Source organism: Equus asinus, chromosome 7, assembly GCF_041296235.1.
Source record: "Equus asinus isolate D_3611 breed Donkey chromosome 7, EquAss-T2T_v2, whole genome shotgun sequence".
Lineage (NCBI taxonomy): Eukaryota > Metazoa > Chordata > Mammalia > Perissodactyla > Equidae > Equus > Equus asinus.
In genome coordinates, this window is record NC_091796.1 from 26531407 (window position 1) to 26558567 (window position 27161).

The 27161-nt window shown below is 52.1% G+C and overlaps 1 protein-coding gene across 3 annotated transcripts in view; it reads left to right on the plus strand.

The window, feature by feature from the left end:
* The window catches only part of SMAD7 (SMAD family member 7), a 29470-nt gene extending 5287 nt beyond the window's left edge, over positions 1 to 24183 (plus strand). For 2 of the 3 annotated variants that reach the window (XM_014841282.3, XM_044774708.2), the window contains exons 3-4: positions 2758 to 2832; positions 22152 to 24183. In XM_014841282.3, the coding sequence (XP_014696768.1) occupies positions 2758 to 2832; positions 22152 to 22690 (614 nt within the window). In that variant the 3' untranslated portion in view covers positions 22691 to 24183. The remainder of the gene's footprint in view (positions 1 to 2757; positions 2833 to 22151) is intronic. The other variant, XM_044774707.2, reaches the window with a different exon arrangement.
* Positions 24184 to 27161: the final 2978 nt, after the last annotated feature.

The window sequence follows — 27161 nt, forward strand, 5'->3', positions numbered from 1 at the left end:
CCAGGCTGTGAATTGGGGCAGAGCTAGGACACTTGGGGTATAGTGATGGGCGGGGCGGGTTGGGGGTGCTCTTCTGTCCTGGACAGTGCTTAGGATGCTCAGAACTAAGTCGACAAGAAGGTGCTGGCTCTCCAGGAACCATTCTCTTGGTGAGAGAAGTGGGATCCCCAGCTCCCTCACCTTGTACCCTTCTCAACAGCTCATTCCTTGGCTGCTCCCCTGGCTTGTGTCTCCAGGGCCTCCCTCTCTGCTGGGAGAGGGGAGTGAGTCTTTCTCCCACAGAACCCAGCGCTTACTGGGTGCTTGGTAATGTTTAGCGGTGGATGAGAGCCAGGAATGGCCTGGAGCTGAGTGTGTGCCAGCCTGGGCTCGGGGGAGCAGGCAACACAGGCAGAAGCTGAGACCCTGACTTGGGAGAGCTGTCTTGGCGGAGCTTTTTTGTGGGTGAGGGATGGAGATGTGGCTTCTTGGACCTTTACGAGCCTGGCAGTTGCTTGAGGCCAGTCTGGATGCTGAAGACTCAGCCTGACTACCTGCAGGAAAGACTGCTGGGACTCTGGCCTGCCTGAGGAGGGAGAGCTGTGGGATAGGCCCTGAACTCTTGGGTATAGCCCAGCTCACTGGGTGGCCCCTTGGGCTAGTCAGTGACACCTCAGTTTCCCTGGGTGCGTGTCGAACAGGTATTCTTTGCTGCTTCACAGGGGTGGTGGGGAGACCTAATTAATGTTTGTAAGTCCCTCCTGAGATCAAAGGCCCTGCAAGAGGGCAGAGCACCGGTTCATAAAAACACTTGTGGTTGCCAGTGTGGAACTGGCTTACCTTTGATCTGAGATGGGCTGACACCCTCAATGTGGTCCCAGGTCTGCCAGGAGATGCTGGGCTCTTCCTTTGAAACATACCTTGCCTCTGGCATTCAGCCAGCCAGAGCTGGGAGCGGGGAGTGGCAGTGGAGAAGTCCTCGTGTTTAATGTGGGGGTGTCTTCCGTTGGGGGGGGTAGGTAGAAGTCTATCTCTAGAACATGGGGAGACCATCAAAGTAGTTTAGAAAGTTCAGCGTATACATCATTGAACAAGCAGCTCCATTTCCTGCCTTCCCTATTGTTTTCCATTTGATTAAGTGTATCCTGTAAAATTGTATATTCCTGTTAGGAATTATTCTTTACCCTGATAAAATGAGATTACACACACAGTCTTTTCTCTCTCCCCTGCCCGCTGCTGCCACTCCTCTGCTCCCTCTTCCCCTGTTTAGGAGAATTCTTGAAAAGTTGTTCTTCCAGCCTGAGAGAGAATGCTGGAGAGGGATCAGAGAGAGGATCTCAGAATTGAGGGGGGCAGGCAGCAGAAACCCAGAGGTGGTTTGGGGCTATGTGTAGGCCAGGCTCAGCACCCCCAGCTCCCTTTTTCAGGGATTGGAGACAGCTACTGGGCTGCTGACAGCTCCCCTGGGCTGCCTGTCTCTGGGCTCCTCTCACTTGGCTTCCTATTTGCCAGCGTGGCCAAGTGGTTCCAGTGGGAACCTGGTAATGCACACCCCAGGGGCATCCTGCCAGTGGCCTGGGGTGGGGGGACTGGAATTTGCACCGTCCAGCCTGGTGTGTTTGCTGGGGAGCTGGGAAGCTCGGCTCCTGAACCGGCCTTTCTCTGTGGATTCCAGTAAGTTTGGCATTGGCAGTGGTGCCTGATGAACTTACAGGGTCTTGTGTATTTTTGTTTTGTGGGATTAATTAGTTGTGGTTCATGGTCTTTATTTTTGTCTTATTGCTTAGAGGGAGGTTATCCAGTCTATTTCTCAGCTGGATTTGCCATTATTCTCCTTAACATTTAGGTCACGGTGCTGAGCACCTGAGGGTGACAAAGATGTTGAAGAGAAGCCTATGGTGTAGTTAGGGCAGACAGGATCTGAAGGTAAAAGATGACTAAAGACAGCAGAAGGAAACTCCATGTGCTGGGTGCCAGAAGATTTTATAGGGACTGAGGGCGGGGAGCCTTGCAGGACTGGGGTTCCCGGGAAGGTTTCCAGAGATGGGGAGTTGGGACTAGGCCTGGAAGGAGCTAGAACATTTCCCTTCCGGCTGGCAGCCTTGCTGAGAATGTTCTCTGTCCTGGTCTGGTGGTGACTTCACACGGATGTCTCCATGAGTAAAATTGATGGAGTTGTACTTGAGATGCATATGCTTTGCTGTGCTCGTTACATACTACCTCAGTTAAAAAGGAAAAAGTCCTTTCCATCCAACACAGTCTCGAGAAAGTCCTAAAGAACTGGCAAGTCTGTCTTTAAAAAGATAAGTGCGAGACTCTGGTCTGTGGGAGTGGCAGAGAGGCCACTGGTTCCAAGCAAAAGGGGGCTTTGCCCTTGATTTTTCTCCGGGAAAAATGGCAGAGAGACAGCAGCCGGGGCTGAGAGAGCAGAACCCGAAGCTCCTTTGACCTTGGGAACTACCTGGTTTCCTCAATGGGGGACTTGGCAATAAAAGAGAAATTCCAGCCAGTCTGCGATTGAGCCTGACTTGACTAATGATTAACTGGCCGCCCGGAGCCCAGACGGGTGACAAGGTGCTGTGGTCTGTCTTATGATGGGCAGTGAAGCCTGAGCAGACCATTAATAATCAGCATCGTGGCTGGGAGTCAGCCGTTTGGAATGTGTGGTTTCTCTTTAATGCTGTTTAGAATGTGCTTAAAAATTAATCTTGGTGTTTTCATTTATTTATTTATTTATTTGTGTATTTACTTATTTCTCTCTCCCATTCAAATCTACAGCAGACTGTCCAGATGCTGTGCCTTCCTCCGCTGAAACAGGGGGAACGAATTATCTGGCCCCTGGGGGGCTTTCAGGTGAGTCTCTTTTTCTTACTTTCCTGGCAATTCCAAGACTTCTTGAAATGACTGGAGGCTGGAGGAATGGGGGTGGCCCTCTGCCACCCCAGCTGGCCTGGAATTAATTCTCAGTTTTCTGTGCGTTAAACTGAGTGCATCCGTGGTGACTCTGGGGTGACTCTGATAACCCTTCAGCTTATCGTTTTGCAGTCCTTTACATATCACGACGCTGGGCCCGCTCCATACCTGGGGACCGGTGTGCTGTGTTTCCTGGTTATTGCTAAGCAGCTCCCTGCTCGAGGGGCTTCCACTTGGTGACTTTGGTGACATTAGTTCATGGGAGTAAGCTCTTTTTTACTCTTGCCCTTAGTGCATCACGTGCCTTGAAGGGGGTGGATCCACCTTTTGGGAACTTGTTGAAGACAGATCCCAGGTGTGGAGGTGGGAGTTTAGAGGAGGTGTTCTTGATGCTTCTCTGCCAGTTCTGATTCCCAGTCCAGCTTAGTGCAAGATTCTGTAGTGCATATCTGGGGATGGGAGTGGCAGGGTGGGGACACTGCAGGCAGTAGGCGCTATGCTTCTCCCCAGCAGGGAAAGTTTTCCTCAGGGCCCGAAGGCGGGAGGGAGGGCCTGGTATGCCAGTGCTGGAGGGCTGTGGGATTGGATGAGGCACTGGTTAGCTTGAGCATCATTGTCCCCAAGGGACGTGAGAAGAGAGTGCTAGACTTGGAGAAACTCATTAGCCATGTAGGTGGGAGGCATTTCCATCTTTTTTTAAAGACCTCCTGTTTCCACCTGTTTTTCCCACCCCAGTATGCCATCACTGGATTTTCTAGGAACTAGCTAGAGCAAGAGGGAAAGTAACCTGGAAAGAAAAAAAAAAAAGGGAAATTCCAGCGGAGTTCCAGGCATTTGTCGTTTCTTGCCTTTGGGACATTGGGTGTAGGATCACGGCTGCTCAGATGGAAGCTGTGAAACTGTCTTTGGGGGTACTGTGGTGCGCCCTGTTTAGTGAAATGACTCACTGGTCAGCTGTGGCTCAGGCTCGGTTCGTCCTGGCCAGGTCCCTCCCAGACTCTCCTCTCCAGGAATTGAGCTTGCTGAAAATGTCTTTAGGGAGACCTTGTTTGTTTTTGTTTCAGTGCAGTATATACTCTGACTGTTATCTGAGACAGAGAGTATTGTTTACTCAAAGCTCCTAATGAGAACTGAGCAGGAAAAAGAGGGACGCAGAGAGGGGAGGGGGCTTTCAGCGTGAGGATGGGAGTGGACCGAAGCAGGCAACAGGGAGAACGTGCAGCGACATGTGGACGGCGTGGACTTGCATCCTTTCTGCTTTCTAAGGCTGAGAGAGTTCCTGAAAGAAAGAAGAGCGAGGAGAGGAAAGGGTCTGGGCAAAGTAACACACTCAGGATGTTAGATGGTTTTATTTTTTAAATCCTAAATGTGCAGGGAGGAGCGCCAGCCCCTCTGAACCACATGAAATAAGCAAGGGAAGTGGTAGCTTTTGAAAGGGGGCTTTTCGGAAGGTTTGTCCTATTGATAACATCTTGTCTGTCTCCTCTGCTGAAGGAAATGACGCCACAAGGCTGAGCCACCGGGCTGAGCGCGTCCTTACCCAGCCCTGAGAGCTAAACAGTGTGACCCGCTGAACAGCATGCCCCCCGAAGCCCCTTCTGACATGGGTGGGCTTTAGGTTCCCCAAAGTCTTTCCAGTCCTAGAAGGAAACTGAAGGTGAAACAATTTATTAACGACTCCGTGCCACCCCCAGGGTAATTGCAACCCTTTAGATTAATGAGGAGCTGCGAGGCAGGAGCGATTGTCTCTGAAGGGATCGCCCGGTTTAACAAAACTGCAAAAAGGAAAAAAAAGGGGGGGCCTCCACATGAAAGAGCATTTGTTTTGAATTTTAGCTCTTGATTTACTAATTCCCAAGGCTTCAAAGTTTGAGCTCTTTCTTCTTTCCGTTTGGAGTTGGAGCAGTTTATTAATAATGTGCCGTGGGGGGAAATTGAAGAAACTGGTTTTTGGGTTGGTGCCAGTGGTTTGGGGGTGTCTGGAGGGGAGGCAGTGGGCACAGAGAAAACCCGGGGCTACACTGTTTGTAGTGAGAATGCTCCCCCAAAGCTGATTGTAGTGGCCCGGGGCCAGGGCAGAGGGTTTTGCAGATGGAGGAAGCCCAGACCTCCTCCTTTCTAAGAAGTTGATCTTTCCATGGGGGGGGAGGGGGCTGGGTGTGCCCGCCTTGCAGAGGATGAGGCCAGTGGGGGCTGCGGTGGCTGAATGGGGCAGGGCTGGGGAGGAGAAGGGGTTAGCAGAGGCCCGGGGGTGGGAGACTGCTTTGGAGAAACAGGGCCAAGTGGGCATCAAGGTGGGGAGCCAGGAAAGCGCCCACAAGCATCACCCCCTCCTCCCCCTTGAAATATCCTCTCTGAGTGTCTCTTTCACAGGCTCTGTGTGCTGTTTTCCTTCCTGTCCTGCCCTGGCTGAGTGCAGCCTTAATGAATGGGGCTCAGTTTAGGGTGGGAGGAAGGTCGGCAGCGGGAGCCAGGGCTTGATTCTCTTGGCAAGGGAAGAAGGGAAAGAAAAAACAGCCCAATGTGAAAATGTGGTGCCTCAGAGGTGGGGGTGGGGGTGTGCTCAAAGGCATGCCCCCTCCTGAAATGCAGGGGTGACTCCGAGGCTGGCCCTTCCCTTTCCTGCGAGGAAGGGGAGTGGGCGGGTGGGAGCGCTGGGCGCAGGCCCGCTGGCTGCAGGTTGGAATTCCAGCCTTGCAGCTTGGGTCTGGCCGGTGAGACGACAGGCCCGGGCCTTCGGGACTCGCAGTGAAACATACCCCACCCCTGCAAGTTTCCTCAGTCTGGGAAAACGGCACATTTTTAGAAGGCTGTGACTCGGTTCCAGGAGATTGTACTTTCATTTCTGACAGCCGGCTCTCCAAGACAGATGGATTGTTCGGTGCATGGTTTTGTGTGTGTGTGTGTGTGCTGCAGACGTACAGATAGATGATCCCGTGCACAGACACACGAGCAGGCACATGCTACAGGCAGGCTCTGGGATAGGCTGGGGTCCCTCTCTCGTGGGGTCGGTGGACATCAGGGCAGCTTCTCCATTAGGATATGCTCTTTGGGGGCAGGGAGCATTTGTGGATTGTTTCTGAACTGTGCTTTGGCAGTCTGAGTTAAGCTCTCTGGGTACGGTGCCTTTAGAAAGGCATGCAACTCCAGAACAGGTCCTTGCTGCTGGCATGCGTCCTGGCCCAGGAAGACCCACCTTGGAGAGGTCTGACGTAGACGGGAAGCTTCTAGCTTCAGCTCGGCGGTGGAAATGGAAAGGATTTGCTCCCAGAACTTTCACTGTATCACTGGTAATTAAAAGCATGTGTGAGGAGCTGTCATCTTTGCAGCGTCCATCTGGAGTTTCTAAGGGGGCTATCGTGTAGCTTGTCTGCTGGCCTGGTTTGGGGAGTTGAAAGGAACACCATCTCACTTGCAAGTTCTAGATTATTCACCCATCCTCCAGCCTCCTCCTTTATATATTAATGTCTGGAGCTGGCTGGGCCTTAGCCCTCCTGACCTCCCCAGTTAGGGCAGAGATTGGAGGCCGGCAACCATTTGTAGTTCTTGAAACTTCAAAAAAGGTGTCACTGTGGATTTCAAGGAGGGAGGTGGTAAGCAATGGAGACATAAGTACTGATGTGTTTTTGGGGGATGTTGAGGGAACCCCATCTCCTGCTTGTGCCAAGTCATGCTTATGGGACAGACACTGTCCCACCAAGGGAGGCCAGCTCCTTTGCTAATCTTAAGATCCATGTATAGCTTCTAGTTCCCAAGTGTGGGTGATGGAAGTGTCCCTAGGTCTGCATCTGCTCCAGGAACGGTTCTCTCTTCCTCTGATCCCTGCTGGCATCTGTGATAGCCTCAGAAGAGAGTCTCTAAAAATTCCTATATGATCTGAAAATGCGGTCCTGGCTCAGTTCATGGTCAACTTGGGCTCAAACCAAGTGGCTTAGGAAAGATCGCTCCACCTTGTTTTTAAGGAAAGTTATTCAGCTGCATGTGAACAATTATTTATTGTCTGGCTTGGAATGGTGATAACAAACTGGGAACCTGGGCCTGCGTGCCTGTTGCTGCGATTTTGATGTCTCCCTCCCTGCCCGGAAACCAGCCGTTTGTGGTTTCATGAGCCTTCTGATGCTGTGGGGCCACAGGGAGTAGATTGAGCTCATTCAAGTGTCCAAGAGCATGGGCGTTGCAGGGGAGTCAGATGGAACAGAACGTGTGGCCATGAGCGAGTCCCCTTACCTACCCACCCCCCGGACCGCTGTGAGAAGTGACAGTTTGGATCTCTAGGGACCCAGTGTACATGCGTAATGACTCGGGCCTAGGGCCAGCTCACCTGGTGCACACCCACTCCCCGGGGAAGACCAGTCATGGACAGCAGCTCAGGCTGTTCGTCATCTCTTCTGCAATGCTTGAGGTCATGCACTCATCCCTGGAGAAGGGCTCACTGATAAAACCTCTTTTGTCCTGGAAAGAATGAGGCAGTCAGGCAGGGGTTAAATGCAGGGTGACAGCATTTAAAGTCTCTGGAGCAAATTTGGGCTGCTCTGCCGGCCAGACTAGATGGGCTGTTGCCTCATGCATCCTGTCACTGAAGCACAACAGGGCTGGCCAGCGTAGAGGGAGGGGGGCCAGGTGACAGCCAGGTTCCGGTGTAGCTTTTGGCTACAGTCTAGCACACTAACAGTCTACCCGCCCTCCTTGGGCTTTTTCTTAGCAGAGCCTGGCTGTAGCTGCGTGGACTTCTGGACCTGTGGGACCTCTGTGGCAAGCTCAGAGCCAGTGGGGCAGTGAGAAGGGAGGAAATGCCAAAGGATTCAGATGAAGTTTGGCTTCCTTTGCGTCTTTATTGTTGCTGTGACCGTAATAGTGCTCCTGCAGTGTTGTGACCACAAGCTGCTGTTTGGTCACTTCTGAAGTCTAGGCCTGGAAGCTGGAGCCGCACCTTCCAAGCAGGTGTCTTAACCTGGTGGGACAAAAAAGGCACAGAGCAGTGGTCCCCAGTCTTGCCTGCACATTAGAACCCCTGGGGTCTTCTGAGTCACGGTCTGTCGGCGTAGTCCCGGCAAGCAGTATTTTTTGAAGCTTTCCAAGGAATTGCAGCGTGCCAGCGAGTTGAGTTCGGAACCCCTGGTGTAGGGGTAAAAGGGGTCCTTGTTTCTGTGGGGAGTATCTTTGTTGGCTTCTCTTGGTTGCCGGGCAGGTTTTCTGTGATTCTATATATGCTTCCATAGTGAAGAATTTGAGTTCTTCTTCTCAAATAAGGTTTTTGCTTGACTGTAGAAACTTGACAGGGTGCCTCAACTCTGCGCCTTCCTCTAGTTGGCTTTGCTGTTGTGAATGACATTGTAAAAGTGACCCCTGAGACAGGATTTCCTTTTGGGGTGATAAAAATATTCCGGAACTAGGTAGTGGTGATGATTGCACAGCTCTGAATACACTCAATGTCACTAATGGTAAATTTTATGTTATGTGTGTTTTACCATGATTTTAAAAAGTGACCTCTCGTCGTTTTTAAATACGTGAAGGTATTTGAGTAATCCATAAAGAACAGTGACTCTAGAGAATTAAAAATGGACAGACTTGCTAGGTGCCTGGGTCCACTGTTGACGGACACTTACTTGTTTTCAAAGCACCTCTGGGGTCTATGGTGGTGATGGTGGGGGTCCCATCGATGGGCCTGTCTCTCTGACTCGCTTTACTTGAGGAAACAGGCGCATCTCAGTGTTGAGCTTTCGACCTTCCCTTTTCCACAAGGGTTGCACAAACGAGAGGCAGGAAAGTTCCCTGTGGTTGGTTTTCCGAGCCTGACCTTTCTGCAGGGGAAGTGAGTGCGCTTGCTCCCTCTCTGCCCCAAATGCTGTTTCCCCCTGGCCTGCCCAGCCTGCTTCTCTGGCCAGCCCAGGGACCCGTGAGCAGCCCGATGCAGGGGCTGCCTTCCAAAGTGTGGGGTCCTCCTGACCCCTCACTGGGTGATCCCGACGCCTCCTCCCGCCCTGCTGCCAGAACCCCTGGTCTGTGTGACATCCTCGCTGGGGTTATAGGGCTGCAGAGGAGGCAGGTGACTTGCCCGGGAGCCCTCCCTTTGCGGGAGCCTTGTGAAAGGATACTGTACAGCGCGGCCACTGGGAGGTCACCACTGGCCCTACCATCTTTCTCTCTCAGTATTGAATGGCTAGCCCGGAGTCTGGCTGTGTGCCTACTGTCACAGAGGCTTCCTCTGCGGGCTATTTTCAGCGGGAAGATATTATTAACTGCTGAGGCACAGTTCTCAATTTAGTGGCTAACACACCAAGAAAGCAACATTCCCTTGGTCACAGCCACTCCACCTAAACCCATTGGCTCCTTTGGGGGGCTTGGCCGGCCCCAGCCCCCTCCGCTTCTCCCTATGAGGTCTCCTTGGGGATGTGGGCCCCTAGCCCAGTTCCTGGAGAAGCTGCGGTCGTAGATTCAGTGTCTGCCCTAGAGAGAACCAGGCTTTTTATTAAGCCAACTTTTTAAAGGTATAGAAAATGATAGCATTTATATTCTAAGATGGGGAGATTTTGTGATAGGGATGGGGTACTGGTTGGAAAAAGGAACTTTCTATGGAATTTAGGATAGTTGTTTAAAACGGGGTGATAACTTTCACCTTGTAAGTGAACAGGAAATATTGGGACAAGACAGGAAATTGCGTCATTCCTTTTATGAGAAGAACTCCAGAAAAAAGTTGTTCGTGAAAGGTAGTGACTGAGAGAGGAGGCCAGGCCTGTTTTTCCCCCCCTTCTTCCCTTCCACTCCCACGAGAACTTTTAGACCATTTTCTTTAAGAAAGAGGCTGTTTGAGAACTTTATGTTATTTTTATTATTAAAAAAAATATTTTACCAGAAGGGTCACCTTCAGTTGAAATGTTAACTGCAGCCTTATTTCCCGGTTTACTGAAGAATCTTTCATGACTTTTTAGCTTCCTTCCCCAAATGGTGAGGCCAGGCAGCTCTTGGCTGCAAGTGAATTTTGGTTTGGCTGCTCAGTCCTCAACACTGAGCCCCACCCAGTGTCATTAGCTCGGTTTTAACTTGCAAAATAAAAAAAATTGTTATATTTTTTTGGTGGGGAGTGGGTAGGAATTTACTTCTGCCCTTAGCCTTTTAGCGGAGGTGTCTGGCACTTGGCAGTCGGAACTCAGGGCTGCCTTTATTTTCAAGCCACCAGCCCCCATTTGGCCAGAAGACTGCCCTTAACTCCAGAGATTATTTCTTGGTGCTGGTAAGGAGTGCACAGGAGACAAGCATGAGACACCACCCCGGTATAGCTGTGCCTGGTGCCTGTACTGTGTCCTGGGGGAGCGAGTAATGTGGCCCACCAGTTGCCTAGAAGCTTCCCCCCAAAAGAGGGCTTACCACGACCCCACAGTGATGTGGGAAAGAAGGTGGTATTGTCCTGGATATGAAAACACTGTTTCCATTTACTCATCTCTGGGTTTCTGAGTCCCCTCTTTTGACAATGTCTTTGTTCTAATGACATGGGACAGTGTCCCAATTCGGGCTGCCCAGGAGCCATCTGTAGGATGGAGACCAGAAAGAAAGACTCGTGTGTGGCTTGCTTACTCCCCACTTACCGCCCCCTCCCCCCTAGCTTTTCTCCTTAGCGTGCTTTGTTATGTTTTCATAACACAACAAGGGCCCTGGGGTGTGTAAAAGCATCGTTGAACACTTGGTGAGGGTAACTTGTCCAAACAGAGCGGGACGCCAGGGCACAACACCGTGGGCAGGTGGCGTGCCCGCAGAGGTTGCCGGCCCAGCGCCTGGCTCGCAAGCTCTTCCCGGGCTCTGCTTCAGCCAGCTGGGAAGTAGCTGAGGACAGGGGCCGCTCTTTGCCCGCCTCCATGGGGGGCCCAGGACAGGCCTGGGCCCTTTTGGCTGACCCCTGCCTGGAAGGCCTGGGTCCCTCCCAGGTGGAGTCACACCGGCCTCCCTGTCTCTGCTGGGTGTAAAGCTGGGCAGCCTCGGGAGAAGCAGCATGTCCCTGGGCTTCATTCATTGAGGGGTGGTTTCCCGAGCCGGCGAGGCGTGGAGGATGCAGTTCTCGCACCCTGATGGGATGAAGAGCAGCCGATGTCGCGGCTTGTCTGAAGGTGCCCTTGGGTCAATGAGGTGGATGGCTTTTGAATAGGAGTTGGCTCCATCAGGAGTCAGGCAGGGGGCAGCATCTCAGGACAGAAGGAGCCAGGGCCGGGGGCTCAGAGCCAGGCCTTAGGGTGAGCTGTTGTAAGACGGGGTAGAGGTGCAGGGGAGGGCCCTGGGTGATTACCTGAGCCCGCAGGGTAGGCAGAGGGCTCTTCTGTCATCGGCTTGAGCCTCTGCTTTGGTTGTGTAGTCCGCTGAGAATTGAGATAGAGCAAAGCTTGTGGATAAACAGAGGTGGTCTCCCCTGGTTCTGGTTGGAGGTCCCCCCCCCCGCCAACCTGTTGATTGTGAGATAACAGCAGTAACATGAGGAGGTATGATTATAACCCAGACCCTGGTGGTACCTGGGAGCGTAGCGCCAAGTAGAGGTGACTAGCCAAGCTCTGGCTCTTCCGTGGGACTGGAGCCGGGTCTGAGGGGACATCCAAAAGGATGGTATTTAATGTCTTGACAGCCACAGGAGAGGTGGGACATCTTCAAAGCCCGGGAGTTTCACTTTCCTTTGGTGACTTCTGTGGGCTTGAGCTCATGAAGACCATCTAGAGATGTGCCTTGCTATTTCATTTTAAATCTGTTGGTCAAGCCCGTTTCTGAGGTCCCAGCCCCGTGGTTGAGGCCCGGCCCACCTGTGGTTGGCTTTGCACGAAGTAATCTAATACACCGTTCCCAAGGTGTTTCATTTTCGCGCTCATCCTGCCCCTGTCCATTCGCCCACACCGACTGATGGCTCCATTGGCAGAGTTCACTAATTTAATGAATCTCCTTCCTCCTCTGTGGAGCCCCACTGGTCAGAAAAGTCCAGAATGCTGGTTTGGCCTGAGGTTTGATCCAGGGCAGAAAGAGAAGTAGTGATCTCAACTCCAATTTCATCTTGTACAGTTGAGGGTTTCTGTCTTTCAGACAGAAGACCACTCAGATAACAGGCCCCCCCTGACTGTTGGCGGCCCTCGTGCTTGTTCGTTTCTGTGTTGCCTTTTTACTTTTTAACTTGGGATGGTCGCTCAGCAGGAACAAAAACATGACGCCAAGATATGACTGTGCTGCCAGTGGTCTCAACCTTTCTGCATTTGCCACTCCAGAGGTGAAATTATTGTCCCCATAACCTTTCCCACCTTCCACTACTTCCAGTTGCCTAAGGAAGTTTGGGAGTATCTCCTTCCCCAGTAAGTGAACTTCTGAAGCAGGGAAGTGTCGTGAAGAGCGCTTGGGGACCTTGCCAGCCCCAGGGCAGCTTCTTAGCCAGCCTGGCCCCTCCCCCTCATTAATCAGTAACCAAGAGGGAAAAGCAAAAGTTGAGTTCTTCCCTGTGACCTGGGTGCACAGTACAGTTCTTAAAAATAGATGGGCCCCATCTCCAGCTCAGTGGGGTCACAATTAAAACCCCACTGGGGGTATTTCCTGGGGAAGAGGCCCAGAGTGGGGGCCCTGCAAAGATTCAAAACCTCACCCCCACCCCAGTGTTTTCCGGATCCGAGTTCCAGGAGGGGGCTTGGAGAGAATTACAATGGGAAGGAAAGTGCCCTCCAGGTTTCTGTCCCCAGAGGCTGACCTGCTTTCCTGGGCTGGGGGAGGGGACCCTGAGCCACCGACAGGCCAACAGGCCTTGGGTGAGCCATTTTTGTGTCCTGGGCCTCTCAATTTTCTCATCTGCAAAATAAGTGGTTGGACCTGGTCTTCAGGTCCCTTGCAGTCCTGGCATCCTGGGATCTGTGATCTTTGGTTCTTGGATTTGAGTGTGTGGGAATGAGACCTCTGTTGCTGAGGTGGTGGGTAGCTAATGACTTCTTCCTATTTGCAAATAAAAAGATGGTAGTTCTTCACGTTTCTTGGTTTGCACTCTTCCAAGAATGAGTGAAGACTGAGGAGTCTTTTCCCAGAAAAATGCATATGCATACCAATATTTGCATACATTTCCAGGGGGCCTTTGGCCTTGCGGTGGGTGGCTCACTGATGGAACCCCTTGTACTCCGGAAGGCAGGTTTATAAGGGGGGGATGCAGAGCGTTAGGAGAGGCGGGGCCTTTTGCTTTCTCTTTTCTTTTGGTGGTAAAATAATACATAACATTTACCAACACTTAACCATTTTTAAGTGTAGGGTTCAGCGGCATTAAGTATATTGTGTTGTTCTGCAACCGTCACCACCATCTACCCCAGAACCTTTTCACCTTCCCAGACTGAAACTCTCTACCCACTAAACACTAACTCGCTGGTCCCCGTTCCCTTCCCACCCCTGGCAACCACCATACTACTTTCTGTCTCTATGAATTTGTCTATTCCAGGTACCTCATATGAGTGGAATCATACAATATTTGAGCTTTCGTGACTGGCTTATTTCACTTAGCATAACGTCCTACAGGTTCACCATGTTGTATAGTAGTTTGTGTCAGAATTGCCTTTCTTTTTAGATGTGTGTGTATATATGTTTTGTTGATCCATTCATCTTTCAGTGAACACTTGGGTTGCTTCCACCATTTGGCTATTGGGAATAATGCTGCTGTGAACATGGGTGTACAAGTATCTCTTCAACATCCTGCTTTCGATTCTTCTGTGTATATACCCAGAAGTGGGATTTCTGGGTCATGTGGTAATTAGCTAGTTTTTTGAGGCACCGCCATACGGCAGGGCCATCTTGGCTTGTGCTTGGACGGATCAGATGGGGCCGGCAAGGAAGCCCGACTCCCCATCATACTCTTGGATGCAACTGGGTGTGCTTGGGGGTGAGCCTTGGGGGGGTGGAGTGAGGGAAGAGCAGGGGTGGGGGTAGAGTTGGGGGACTGAGTCTGTCCATGTGCGTTGGAGGAGGGGCAGCCTGGCCCTCTGCAGTAATACAAGCCAGATTGGAGCCCAGACTGATGTGAGGCCCAGAGTCCTCTGAAATGGGGGGGCACACAGCACAGAGCAGCCGGCAATTTGTGTTGGACTCCAGCAGCCTTGTGATGGCAGTCCAGGCTGGGGGAAACTTTCGTCTGTCTTTCTTCCCCCTGGCCACCTCCCTGGAGGCCAGGAGTGGAAGGACCTGGGAGAGGGGCCCCTCAGGCCTAGGAGGTCCTGGGTGCTCTAGGGGTGAAAGCACTGGGATGGCTGAACAGTGAGTGTGTCAAAGCCGGAGAGATTAGATTACGGAGGCAGACAGAAGTAATGATTAACTTTTCCAGTCTGCACACTGTCTCCAGTCTGTCGTACTGTTGTTTTTCCCCATAAGTACAGTGCGGCCCGGCCCGGCCAGGCCAGGCCCTGGGTGTTGGGTTGTAAAGAGAGAAGGAATGAGGACTGGGAGTGACAGGGGGCGGGGAGCCAGTGAGCTGGCTGGAGAAGGGAGCCTTTTCCATCAGATCCTGCGTTGGAATTTATCGGCCGGAATGCAGTAAATGTTCAAAATGCCACCCCATCCAACAGTTTTCATAATTGTTATGGAAGAAGGGGGGCTGGGGGAGGGGAGGGATGAAAAGGACTTTTGTTTCTCACGGTATTTTTCCACGTCTTCGGAAGGGTTTCCCTACCCTCTAGAAAAACGAGAGTTGAGTTGGAGCTGTGGAGGGGGGGCGGGGCGGGCAGGGCAAGCCTGGGTCTGGGTCCTGAAATGCCTACCTTTTGGGGAGCTGGGAGGTCAGTGTGCACCAGGTTTTCTTCAAGGAGGCCCACAGCAAAAGCAACTCCTGCAGCCCCCAGACCCGCAGAACTAGGCGAAGACTCCCCTATACTTCTGGGGTTTGTGTCCTTTCGGAAAATTGGCTTTGTAGGCATCCCTTTTTATTAAGATTCTTACCAAGTTTTAACATGTAGCCCACATACTTACAAGTGGTCAATAAAAAGAAGAAAGCAAGGGACTTTTTGGTGATTTAAGTAAAGGTTCTTTTGTTGGGTTCGTGTGTGCAAGTGTGTGTGCATAATGCACGTGTGAAATTTGGGGGGATCTCTGGACTGTCTCCAGGTGGGAGGTGGGTGGGTGGGGTTTTAAAGATCGGACTTTCTGTTGTGTGATGGTCCCACCTCTTGTTGTGTCTTCCTGGGAGTGATCAAGGTTGTACCCAGGGAACCCGCAGGTGAGCAAATCAGACCCTGCAGGTCTTATCTGAAGAATCAGAAGAAGAGAGCGGCTGAGTTATTTGGGGGGCGATGGTGGGAATTTTGTGGTGCACTGTGGAGCGGAAGAGTCTTGAAATTCAAACTTGAGAAATGGTGAGGCTGGATGCAAGTGAACAACAGCCAGAGAGGCCCATTTACTGTAAATATTATGAATGGAGTTGGCTGGCCCGGAGTCCCCACCCTTCCTCTGAGGCCTCTCGGAGCCGGGCAGAGCTGGCCTCCTCAGAAGGCAGGCAGCCGGGTACACGCTATAATTTGCATGGCTGAAGGCTGGGGCACAGGAAGCCGCGTCAGCCCGGCTGGCGAGACAGACAGGAGCTTTTGATTTGTGTGGCTTCCCTCCCCTGCCCGGCACTACCCTCAATTATATTCTCTGATGGCAAAATACTGCCCTTAGGAGGGACCCCCGGCCTGGGGGCCTCAGACTTGGACGTTGGTGGGGCTTTGGGAGGTGGGGGTGGGGCCGGTTTGGGGAGCAGGGAAGTAAATTTTAGCTCTAGTAACTGATTACTCATCGTAATTTGTAAGGCACGGTCACGAATCAGTCTTCTAGACCAGCAGGATCTGCCAAATATGTGAGCTCGGGAGGGTTTGCAGGAGGAGGGTGGCGATGGGTGAGGAAGTTTGTTCGGGGCACCAAGCCTGGGCAGACAGTGGAAGTTTGGCAATAAGGAGACCTCCCACGGGACTCCCCTTTTCCTGAGGGCCATGAATGACAAGACAGAAAGAACGCGAGTTTGTAAACTCTGAAATGTGAAATAGAAAGTTGGTTGAGAGATGGACCTGGCAAAATCTGACTCAAATCTCCTTGCCCTTTGATTTTGTTTTGTTCTGTTTTATTGTTGCAAATTAAATGCAAAAATGTGCCCTCCTCCCCAAAGTGATTTTCTTACTCTCCGGAAGGTAGTAAAAATAAATGGAACCAGCGGTGGGGAACGCAGATTGGGTGCGTTTGTGAATCACAGAATGTAGCCAGAGACCATCAGAGTCAGAAGGGCGCCCGTGGGGCTGTTTTGCCCCGGCCCCCTTCAGATGAGTTACGGACAGGTCAAACTGAGACTGAGCGGGCAAGCCACTTGGCCTAGGTTGCAGAGCAGCTTGCTGGCAAAGAAGCCGCCAGTTCACTCCCTGCTTCATAATGCGAGGGAGCTGGACCCCTCTCTCTAAAGCCCTAAAGTAGGCGTAGTGTTTTCAAACTGTGTTCTGAAGGACACTAGTATTTTTTGCCTCCAGCATTTGAAGAGGAACCCTTGGGGACTGGGGGCGTTAGAGGCCTGAGGTGGCTGCCCATTCACAGCTCACACTGGGCAGTATTCTGGCCTCAAATCCCAACTCTGCTCTTTGGCAAGTGACATGTGCCTCAGTTTCCCCTTCTTTAACATAAGGGTGGTAATAGTATGCAACTTCACAGGGGTGTTATGAGCCCCTTGGAACAGGGCCTGTACGTGGTAAATGCTTATTAGGTGTAGGCATCGGCCCAGAACTGTTCTCTCCCACCTCGGGGGGGGGGGCGGTGGGGAGGAAGGGGGCAAAGGGGAACAGTGGTCAGCGTTTTCTGAGTGTTTGGAGAACCCAAGAGAAGACAGGCTCCTATGAGATGAGACCCCTGAGTGTAGCCGCATGCTGAGTGCTGGCCGTTTCTGTAATCGTTTTAACAACCCTGTGAGGCTGGCACTGGGAACTTAGGGATCAGCTTAGGTCACCACTGAGGTTCCATGGGAGGCAGATTTGAACTGGGGTAGGGGGCACAGGGTGTGTGACTCCATAGCTGGTCAGCCCAAAGGGTGGGATTTGGGGGAACACAGTTGGGCCTGGGGACCTGAGGAAGCACCCTGGCCTTTGAAGGAGACCCTGCTCCCCGCCCCTCATCCAGCCAGCTCAGTGGAGATACCTCATTGCAGAGCCCTGAAAAAAAAAAATTCAGCTTTCTTGTTCTTCGTTTCTACCAACCAGAATTCAGTCTCTGTTCCATTTGGTGAAGGAGCTTGGGCTAGTTGCGATGGGTTGGGTCTGAGCGTTTTCTGGATAACTGAGAGTTAACCTGAGACGTTTTGAGTTTATTTCAACCCCTATGGGTAACGTGCTCCAAACCCCAGAGCTGCCTGGGCAGGTGTTCTTTGGTGTTCTGAATAAGGTTGTCATAAACATGGCAGATCAGAGCTGACCCAGAACCCATATTGAACCCAGACATCTCAGCAAGTTTTTATGTGTTTGCTTTAAGTTTTTGGTCATTTGCCTCTTAAAAAGAAGAGACCAACAAGGGTCCTTGTTAACTGTGGGTTCATTGGGATGAGACTATATTGGATGGATTGGCACTGGGTCCCCTTGTGTCTCTTTCCTTGTCCCTGAAGTGGGCTGGCTGCTTTGAGAACAGCCAGTTTCCTGACCAGGGTGGGGAGCAGGGCTGACAGGTGCTGTTAACCTTTGAGACGTCTGATGCAGGGAAGGACAGGATGAGGCAACCATTGGTGGCGCCAGAGTCGAGAGGAGGGAGGACCCTGGACCTGAGGAGGGCGAGGCGGGGTGATGTTACCCTTCCAGACTTTCCAGGTTTAACTTATGGGTGTCCATTTGTGCCCTCCGTTTGTCCTCATCAGCCTGCATGAGGCAGTCTTTTCTGCCCAGGCTCCTGTCTCCCTGGCTTCTCCATCCTCAGCCTTCTGCTCTGCTGGACTGCTGGGCAGGGGACTCACAAGTCTGTCTCACTGTGGGATTTTGGCAGAGAAATATCCTTTTATAATCCAGGTGCCTCAAGGAGATGAGAGTGGGTGGAGACCCCTCCTTGCGCACCTTCCACTCCAGCCCCCTTGTGCCTGGGCAAGAGGCACATTTAATGCACTGAGTGCCAGCAGCTGTGGTGTTGTCTGTACTGGCTTGGTTTCCCAAGTGTGTCCCTGTCCTGAAAGGTCAGAATCTCTGGGACAGGTTCCCCCCCCCCCACCCCCATCAACACCACCCCTGTGTGGGTACCACTAGGCTCGGATGGCCTCACTCTGGGGCACACCTGAGTTCTCCAAATTCCACTGGGTATTTTCGGAACAGCCCTGCCTCTCTGGCCTCATGGTTGACTTCATAAGCTGGAGACCAGAAGTGGTACCATCGAGGCACCGAAGTTGGCCTTTCCTCCCTCCCTTCATTTTTCTTCTTCTTCATTTCCTCACATCTTCAAATAAAAAATTTAAAAAGGGGAAAATTCCTCTCTTACCTAAAATGTGGCCTTGAGGTCTGGTCACCCCATGCCATTGAGATCCCAGGCATGAGGTTCATTCACCAGCCTCTGGTCTTCTAGAAGGGTCTGGTCTGTTCATTCATGGCCAAGGTAATTAAATCACTCTTTGTAGGAGGCAGGGACCTCCTTGTTGAGTAGTCTTCCCTAATGCACGTGCCAACGTAGGGCGACATCCTTCCCCTTCTCGACACCCACCTCCCCTTTCCTTTTAAAGCATAGATTTTATGCTCTCAGGGAAATGGGGAAGGGGAGGGGGGAAAACAACCTTAAAGGAATTTTAGGCCGATTCAGCATTTTTCTGGGATTGCTCCAAAAAAATCCCTAAACTGTAATAAAAAGAAAAAATTGTGAGCAGGCATCTGATTAGTTAGCTTTTTACAACGCAGCTTTTCTCTTGAATACTTTAAAATGCACAAATACACTTTTAAAACAAGCCCCTGTTCGGTTCTCTGAGGGGGAGAGAAGTTGTTGAAAATACTGGAAAAGGTTGTAAAGCTCGGGGAAATTAATGAGGGACCGCGAGTTTGGCCTTTGGAGGTTAAGTGTCAGCAGCCAGGATAAGAAGCCCAAGCTGGGCTTCGAGACTCTTCCTTAGTCCTGGTGAGGAGGGAGACTTTTCTGTGTGAGGTCCTCCCAGCTCCTCGCCGTGAGGCCTGGGAAGCCCCCAGGACTAAGCGTCTTCACAGACGTTTGTGGGGAGATACTTGTGGGCTGAGGGCCCAGTTCAGGGAACTGTGTTTCTGTGAAGATGATGCTGAGCGCTTCCCAGAAATGAGCCCAAGTAGCGGGGAATTCGGGGCACATCTCTGAATTGGCAATGTGGGATGTTGTCCCTGCCACCCAGAAGTGTGATTCTTGCAAGGGGCCTTCGCCGTCGCGATGGGTTCGCTGGAGAGCGGGTTTGTGTGCTCAGAGATAGTCCCAGGAGCAGGGAGAATAGAGGGTGTCGGGGTGCCCGGAGGCTGCAGAGTGACACAGGGGCGGCCTGGAGGACCCGGGAGGGGGAGGAGCAGGCAGGGGTCCTTGCTGCTCCAGATGAGGGCACCTAGCAGGCTTTCAGGGGCCTTGTTCACACACAGGGACACCCACACGCTGCCATTTATCTGGGCTGGGCCATTAACCTCAACAGAAAAAGGCTTTTTCCAGGGGATGTCTGGCAGCAAATTGCTGGGTGGACTGGCGGGCTGCACAGATGAAAGAGAAACCCGCCAGAACGCCTCCCCCCGCCCTCCACTCCCCCTACGGCGCTGGGCTGAGGCCAGTCAACCTCAGGCCCCAGCCCCTGCCTAGCTTCCTTTGCCCCCAGAGGCCCACTGGGCACACGAGGCCCTCTCCCCTTGTCGGTGGGCCTGGCACGGGGCCACTGGATCCCAGGCCCCCACCCCACCCTGCCTCGCACCTCCTCCCCCTGCCCCCCCCCCCACTCTCCCCCTCTGCTGGTGGTGCCAGGTTTCGGGGGTCTGGGCTGCATGAAACAAAGTATTGTGAGGCTCCGCCGAGGGTCTCCTGAACCACCCCCCCCCAGTGACTCGCTCAGTCTTCCTCTCCAGGTCAGGTTCACTGGCCTGAGTTCGGATCATAAGCCAGAGCTTCTTACATTTCAAAATACTCTCCTCCCCGAAACGGGTGGGCGGATGCCCCGTGCCTCCCAGAAGAGGGTTTTCTCCTTCCCAGCAGACTTGCGTGCCTGAGTCTCCTTATTTCCGTGGACGTTGTGGGTCCTCGGTGCAGCCTTCCGAGCTGCACTCCCTCAGCAGGAAGGTTCAAAGACTGCCAGCACTCACGAGTTTATTAGCAGTTGATGGATACTCTGCAGAAACAAGTTAATGCCCGATGAGTCACCTTCTGCTCGCAGCCCTTGTCCCTCTCTTGTTTTTCCATATGTTCCAGTATGCGCGCGTGCAAACATACTCTACACGCTCGTATGTGTGCTCGCACTCACGGACACGCACGGTCTCTCTCACACTTGGACTTCATAGCTGCATGTGTTGGGGGTGACAGGCCAGTTTTCCATGGTCTGTTTTCAGTGGGGTGGGGATGGAGGAAGGGGAAGGAGCCCTTGGCTACCCCGTTTTGTGTAGCTGTCTGGATAGGCGTTTGAGAAGGCTACTTGGGGTGTCTGTAGGAGACAGCTGCTCAGGGGGTGTGTGCGTGGCTGCCTCAGTGGGTCTCAGTGCACATCTGCGGACTTATTCATGGGGCACCTCCTTGAAAAGACTGGCTGCTGCTTTAAAAAAAAAAAAGTTAATGGAACTGACTGGTTCCCAGGTCCTAACATGCCTGGAGATGTTGGACGGAGTCGGTGTGCTGAGCCACCCTGGGTTACCCGGCCTGTCTGCCAGGGCAGCAGGACAGGGGGCCCCGAGCTCCCCTCCACCCCCAGCGCACCATCATCGACCCTCCATTGTTCCAGAATCAGAGAGGCCGAAGAAACCGAAAGCCAGCTCACGGCTGACCCCCCCCTTCATGCCCCAGCCCCCTGAGAGTGAGAAGCGAGGGCTGCAGAGGGGGCCGGAGGAGGCCTCCGCCGCCGGGCTTTTCCCCATTTTTGTTAACAAATACAAGACTTCCGGTCTCCACCCTGCCACCACAAACCACAGCGTTCCTGCAGCCCGACCGAGCTGGGGAGATTTATGGTTCCCAGTCTGAGGCCTGCCCCTCTGGCTCCGGCTTAAGGAGGAGTTGGAATGCCAGCCGCCGGGGCTCCCTCTCCCTCCATGTGATCCCCGTTTTAGACCTCCGAGTGCCTGTTTAGGAAAATCACCTTACCAGAGTCACCCCAGTCTCCCTGGCTGCCTGTGGGAAAAACCACGTCTAGGGAAGCCGGGGTGGGGCCTCTAGGGGAGGAAGGGAGGAAGGAGGGGGCAGGGTACTGAGTCTAGATGCTTCTGGGGAGGGAGGGGAGAGAGGGGTGTGGGCAGAGAAGGGCCCTTCAAGCATGGTTGCACCCATTTTAGACACATAATCTTCTGTCTGGGTAGGAGGAAGCTTCGTGAAGGTAGTCTGGGTTAACACTGATCTTCGTGTTGTGATTTGGCATTTTGACATGAACTCACCCTTTGTGTACAGAGCTGCCACTGGCAGACACACTGAGAGTTGTTTCTCTATTAGGAAGATAGATGTTTTTGCCCCAAACCACCTCCATTTTAATTTTTACCAGATGGCGCTCCCTTATGACCAAGGCACTAATCTGAGAACTAGGTGACAAGCACAGAGACCATATAGCAGGCAGTCCCAGAGTCTGGAGAACTTGTTCCAAGTCTAGCTGTGTCATCCCCAGGGCCTGAGCAACAGGCTTCCTGGGTCCTGGTTTTCTCATGAGGATGACAAGGGGCTGGAGCAGCTGACCCTCAAGGTTCCATTCAGTTTAAAGAACTGTAATTCTAGACCATTTCTCTATGAGGCCTTTTCTAGCCCTAAAGCCAGGACCAGCCAAGTTACTAAAGGTCCCCTGGCTTCTGACTCTGCAGGGGTGGGGCTTCCTTTGGCCAGGTGGGCATACGTGTTGGTGTCCTGGGTCCCTGACAGGATGAGGGGAGTGGAGGGAAGAAGCACCCCAACCCTATGCTTAAAGGCAGGGCTCTTCCATCAGTGGGCCAAGATTTCCAGGCCTCAGTAGGAGGAGGACTCGAGCCTGTAGCAAACCCAGTACCATCACCTCCTCCTTCCATCTTGTACTGAGAGATCAGCTGGTTATGGGGGTACGTGTGTGTACACATATCTTGATTCCAGGAGGAAGAGGAAAAATGTCAACCCCCATCACTACCAACCTTGTCCGCCATTTTGTTTTATAGATTCCCAACTTCTTCTGGAGCCTGGGGATCGGTCACACTGGTGCGTGGTGGCATACTGGGAGGAGAAGACCAGAGTGGGGAGGCTCTACTGTGTCCAGGAGCCCTCCCTGGACATCTTCTATGATCTACCTCAGGGGAATGGCTTTTGCCTCGGACAGCTCAATTCGGACAACAAGAGTCAGCTGGTGCAGAAAGTGCGGAGCAAAATCGGCTGTGGCATCCAGCTAACGCGGGAAGTGGATGGCGTGTGGGTGTACAACCGCAGCAGTTACCCCATCTTCATCAAGTCAGCCACACTGGACAACCCGGACTCCAGGACGCTGTTGGTACACAAAGTGTTCCCCGGTTTCTCCATCAAGGCTTTTGACTATGAGAAAGCGTACAGCCTGCAGCGGCCCAACGACCACGAGTTCATGCAGCAGCCGTGGACTGGCTTCACTGTGCAGATCAGCTTCGTGAAGGGCTGGGGCCAGTGCTACACCCGCCAGTTCATCAGCAGCTGCCCGTGCTGGCTGGAGGTCATCTTCAACAGCCGGTAGCCACGTGGGGAGAGGACAGAGTGTGAGCCGAGCGGGCCCAGTCCAAACTACTTTGCTGCTAATATTTTCCTCCTGAGTGCTTGCTTTTCATGCAAACTCTTTGGTCGTTGTTTTTTTTCTTCTTCTTCTTCTTCTCGTCGTTCTTGTTTATGTTCTGTTTTGTTTTGTTCTTTGAGAAATAGCTTATGAAAAGAATTGTTGGGTTTTTTTAGGGGGGGGGTGGTATGGTTGGCAGGATGCCGCAATATGAAGAGGGGAAGCAGAAATCAGAGTCCCACCAAACACAGTGTATGCATGGGGAGCAGGCCCTAACTTGGGGGTCGTTTCCCTTGTCACAGTGTGTGTGTGTGTCTGAGTGAGTGAGTGTGTGTGTGTGTGTGTGTGTGTGTACAACAGATGGGGAAATGGCATGCTCTGTGTGTTTCTTATGGGTGTCCCTGGCTGAGAGGTTTGTGCTCCCAAGCTGTGTCTCTCTTGCCCTTTGGACGTGCTCAAGGGGCACAGGCAGTACCTGGGCAAGCCACACGAGTGTCCCAGCAGCCTGGGGAAGCCCCCGCCCCGCCTCTCCCCTTCTAGGACACGGGCTGTCTGCAGGTTTCTTAGAAGGAGCCCTGCCCGAGGCTGAACCAGAACCCATTGCCTCCATGCTTGTCTTATTCTCCTCCAGCCACCCCGCTGCCATTGTCGTGTCTTTCTTTTTTTGGCCATCTGCTCCTGGAAATCTCTGAGATGGGCTTCCCAAGGGCTGCCGGGGCAGCCCCGTCACAGTATTGCTCACCCAGTGCCCTCTCAGGCCCCTCAGCCTCTCCCCTGCCCTAGTTACATCAGGTTTTTCCCGGACTCAGAAAACCAGCTCAGCACTTTCCTCCCCTCCACAGCCTGTGTGTTGAGCTCTGCTGTCAGACCAGCGAGGGGAGCAGCCCTGGGAGGGAGACTTCTCAGCAGCCTCCCTTCCCACCAAGAAGGATTCGGTCCATCGTCACCCACGGTACCATCCTGGGCTGACACCTAACTCTTCTTTCATTTCTCCTACAACTCATACACTCGTATGATACGTTGACACTGCTCTTAGCTCAATGAGCATGTTTAGACTTTAACATAAGCTATTTTTCTAACTACAAAGGTTTAAATGAACAAGAGAAGCATTCTCATTGGAAATTTAGCATTGTAGTGCTTTGAGAGAGAAAGGACTCCTGAAAAAAAAACCCTGAGATTTATTAAAGAAAAAAATGTATTTTATGTTATATATAAATATATTATTACTTGTAAATATAAAGACGTTTTATAAGCATCATTATTTATGTATTGTGCAATGTGTATAAACAAGAAAAATAAAGAAAAGATGCACTTTGCTTTAATATAAATGCAAATAACAAATGCCAAATTAAAAAAGATAAACACAAGATTGGTGTTTTTTTCTATGGGTGTTATCACCTGGCTGAATGTTTTTCTAAAGGAGTTTATGTTCCATTAAACAATTTTTAAAATGTATACTTGATTCCATGTTGTCCTCCAGCTCCTTTGTCTTCTGGTCGGAGGGGTGTGGGGAGGGGCCTGCATCCCATTCCAGGGCAGTTGGGGTCTCCCCAGCCCAGTGCTTGACTGGGGAAGAGGGGAAGGTGGGCCACAAAAGGGGGCCACCCAAAACAGCCTGATCTTCCCTGTATGCCACAAAGACCCCTACCTGCACAGACACCCCATTTCTTGTTAGGCAGTAACCCTAGGGTGTAGCTGGCTGGGTGTCCTGAATTTGCAGTGGGGTCAACCTCAGGGAGCCCTGGGTTACAAAGGCAGGTGATTTTTTTCAAAGCTTGAACAGTCGAGAAAAGGGGATTTTATTTGGGTGATTGGGAAGGAGGTTGTCTTGGGAGACAAGATGGGGAGGTATAGTCCCAAGAACTTAGGTCCATGCAGGTCCTGCTTGCTAACTCCTCACTTGACATTAAACCCTGAGCCTGGTGCTCCTTTCCCGGAGGAGGGTCACTGCCACGCTGGATTCCAGGACAGGTTCCCTGAGCGCCTAAGCCCTGGAGTAGAGAGGGGGCGGGGGTTGAGTGTTGGCAGTGGATGGAGGGGTCAGGCCACCTCCCTGGGTCCCTCTGAAGTTCTGTACCAGGTGCTCCAGGATGTGGAACAGATCAAAGAGGTCACTGAGTCCAGGTCCTGCTCGCATCTGCTTGAACGCGTCAGTGGCAGTCTATTCCCTGGTCCAGCCCAGCACTGATGGCACTTGCTGCGAAAGTTCCTCTCTAGTGCTGTCCCTGGGATTCCTGCTGTGTGATCTGGGCCATGTTTTGGACTCAAGGCCTCATGGAAGAGAGATGGATCCAAACTGGACACTAAATAGAGGACTGTGTAGGTGTCTGTGTGTGTGTGGGGGGGGGCTGGTTCTTGAACCTTAGACCCAGGAAAGGAGTTTTCCTGAAGTGAGGATTAAGGTTTTGGATATCACAAATGGGTACAATTTCAAAAAAACACTTTTGGGGGGCCAAATTAGGGTTGCCAATTTTTTATTTTGCCAAATAATGATACAAAGCACTACAGCTCACTGGCACCACCATTTCATTCGATGGAATGAGATAATAAAATGCTGTTGCGAGAAATATTAATACCTGTTGATTTATGCTCCAGAGCATTAGTGCCAAATGGTCATCTGGGTCAGCTTGTTCACATGAGGTGATGGAGAGCTCACTACCTCTGGAAGCAGCTTTTTGCTTTTCAGCGGTTAAACCGAAACCTGCCTCCATTTATTCTAGTTCTGTAACGCAGAATAAGTGTAAAAATCCCATCTCTGGAAAACACCCAAAGAGGGTTCCAATTAACTCCAGGGTGGTAGTGGTGGAGGAGGAGTGGGGTGGAAGGTGTTGCATTAGGGAGCTGTCAAAGTCATTTTAGTTTGCTCTAACTTGCATCAGCACGCCAGGAAGCTCTTTAATAATAATAGCTACCATTTATTGAATGCTTAACTAGGTGCCAGGTGCGATGATAAGTGTTTAAGGGAATTATTTAATCCTCACTAGGACCCTCTGCAAACATGAACCTTTGAGGGGTTAAAGACTTGCCCAAGGTCACTTAGCGAGGAAGTGCTTAGGAAGATCAAGGTCTGATTCCAGTCTTACTCCTTGGTCCATACCCTGGAGAGATGCTATTTGATGGAATCTGGTGTGGCATCAGTCCCACAACTTCTCGAAATCATTAGAATTCGATGCCCCATGCTGCCCCTCTGGATTCAGGAGGCAGGAGCTGTGGCAGCAGCACCTCTATGCCCCGCCCTGTTTGTTATCTGGACTTGACTTTCAGCCTCAGGAGGTTGGAACTGGAGTGAGGGCGTGTGGATCCTGGCAGGGTGGCTGACTCGAGGTCAGGGGAAACCTGGTGTTTGTGGTAACCCCGCTTTCCTCACCTGGCCAGAGCGGCCGTCACCCACAGGCATCCCCTGAGCCAGGACTGCTGTGTGGCCATCCTGCCTCGGTGATGCTAGAGGACAAGACACCCACACCTGAGATGGTTGCCAGCAGCACAGGCGAAATGTAGACCACCTGGGACTCACAGAAGAGGCGGGTTCCAGCCCAGGTGGAGTCTGGATTAGTGGCGGGGAGGAGAAGGTGCCCTATTAGAGGGAAGTTTTCCTGCCGCTTGGTCCTCTTCCTTCCTCTCTCAGTTCATCCCTCCAATTTCGGGGCGTCTCCCAGGGTTCTGTCTTTGGCTCTCTGCTCAGGCCACACCCTCTCCCCAGGCAGCAACGTCACTCTGGGGCCTCATCTCCCTTCACCGATGGATGCCTCAGCTGCCCCAAACGGAAACCTGGATTCTCCCATCTCCCTCACCCCTGTCGTCCATTATAAAATACAAAACCAGACCCTGTCCTCCCAGCCTCCTTCAACCCATAATTATAAAATGCAGACATCTCTCACATACGTTCCCTTTCTCTATCCCCACTAGTATGATTTAGCTACGGGTCTTCTGGAGTCTCCTCGGCCTGCCTTCCTCTACTCCAAGTGCACTTTCAGCATCTGCCTCTGCCAACCTCACCTTTTATCCGCTCCCCCATCCCTCAATGCTCCCTCCCCAACCCCTGACCCTTGGTCCCAGGCATGCAAGGCCACTTGTGACTCTTCAAGCCCGCCTTGCTAATGTACTTCCAACCAAGTGCTTTGCAGCTTCTTCCGTTGGCCATCTCCTCCTTATCCTTCAGATGCAACTCAGGCCACATCTCCTCCAGGAAGCCTCCCCACTTTTAAAAATTTCTGCCCCAAAGAGACGCCAGTGGTGTAGGATTCTGTCTCCCCTACTGAACCGTAAATTCTTGGTGCTCTGGGGTCTCGGCTGGGGCCCCGGTTAGGATCCACTGCCCTATTCCTGGCACAGTGCTTAGACAGGACTTGTCCCGTTAGTGAGGGAGGGAGAGGCAGAATTGTGGGCTTCACTTGGTCTGGGAATAAGAAAAATAATAATAGCCAGCGCTGATTGT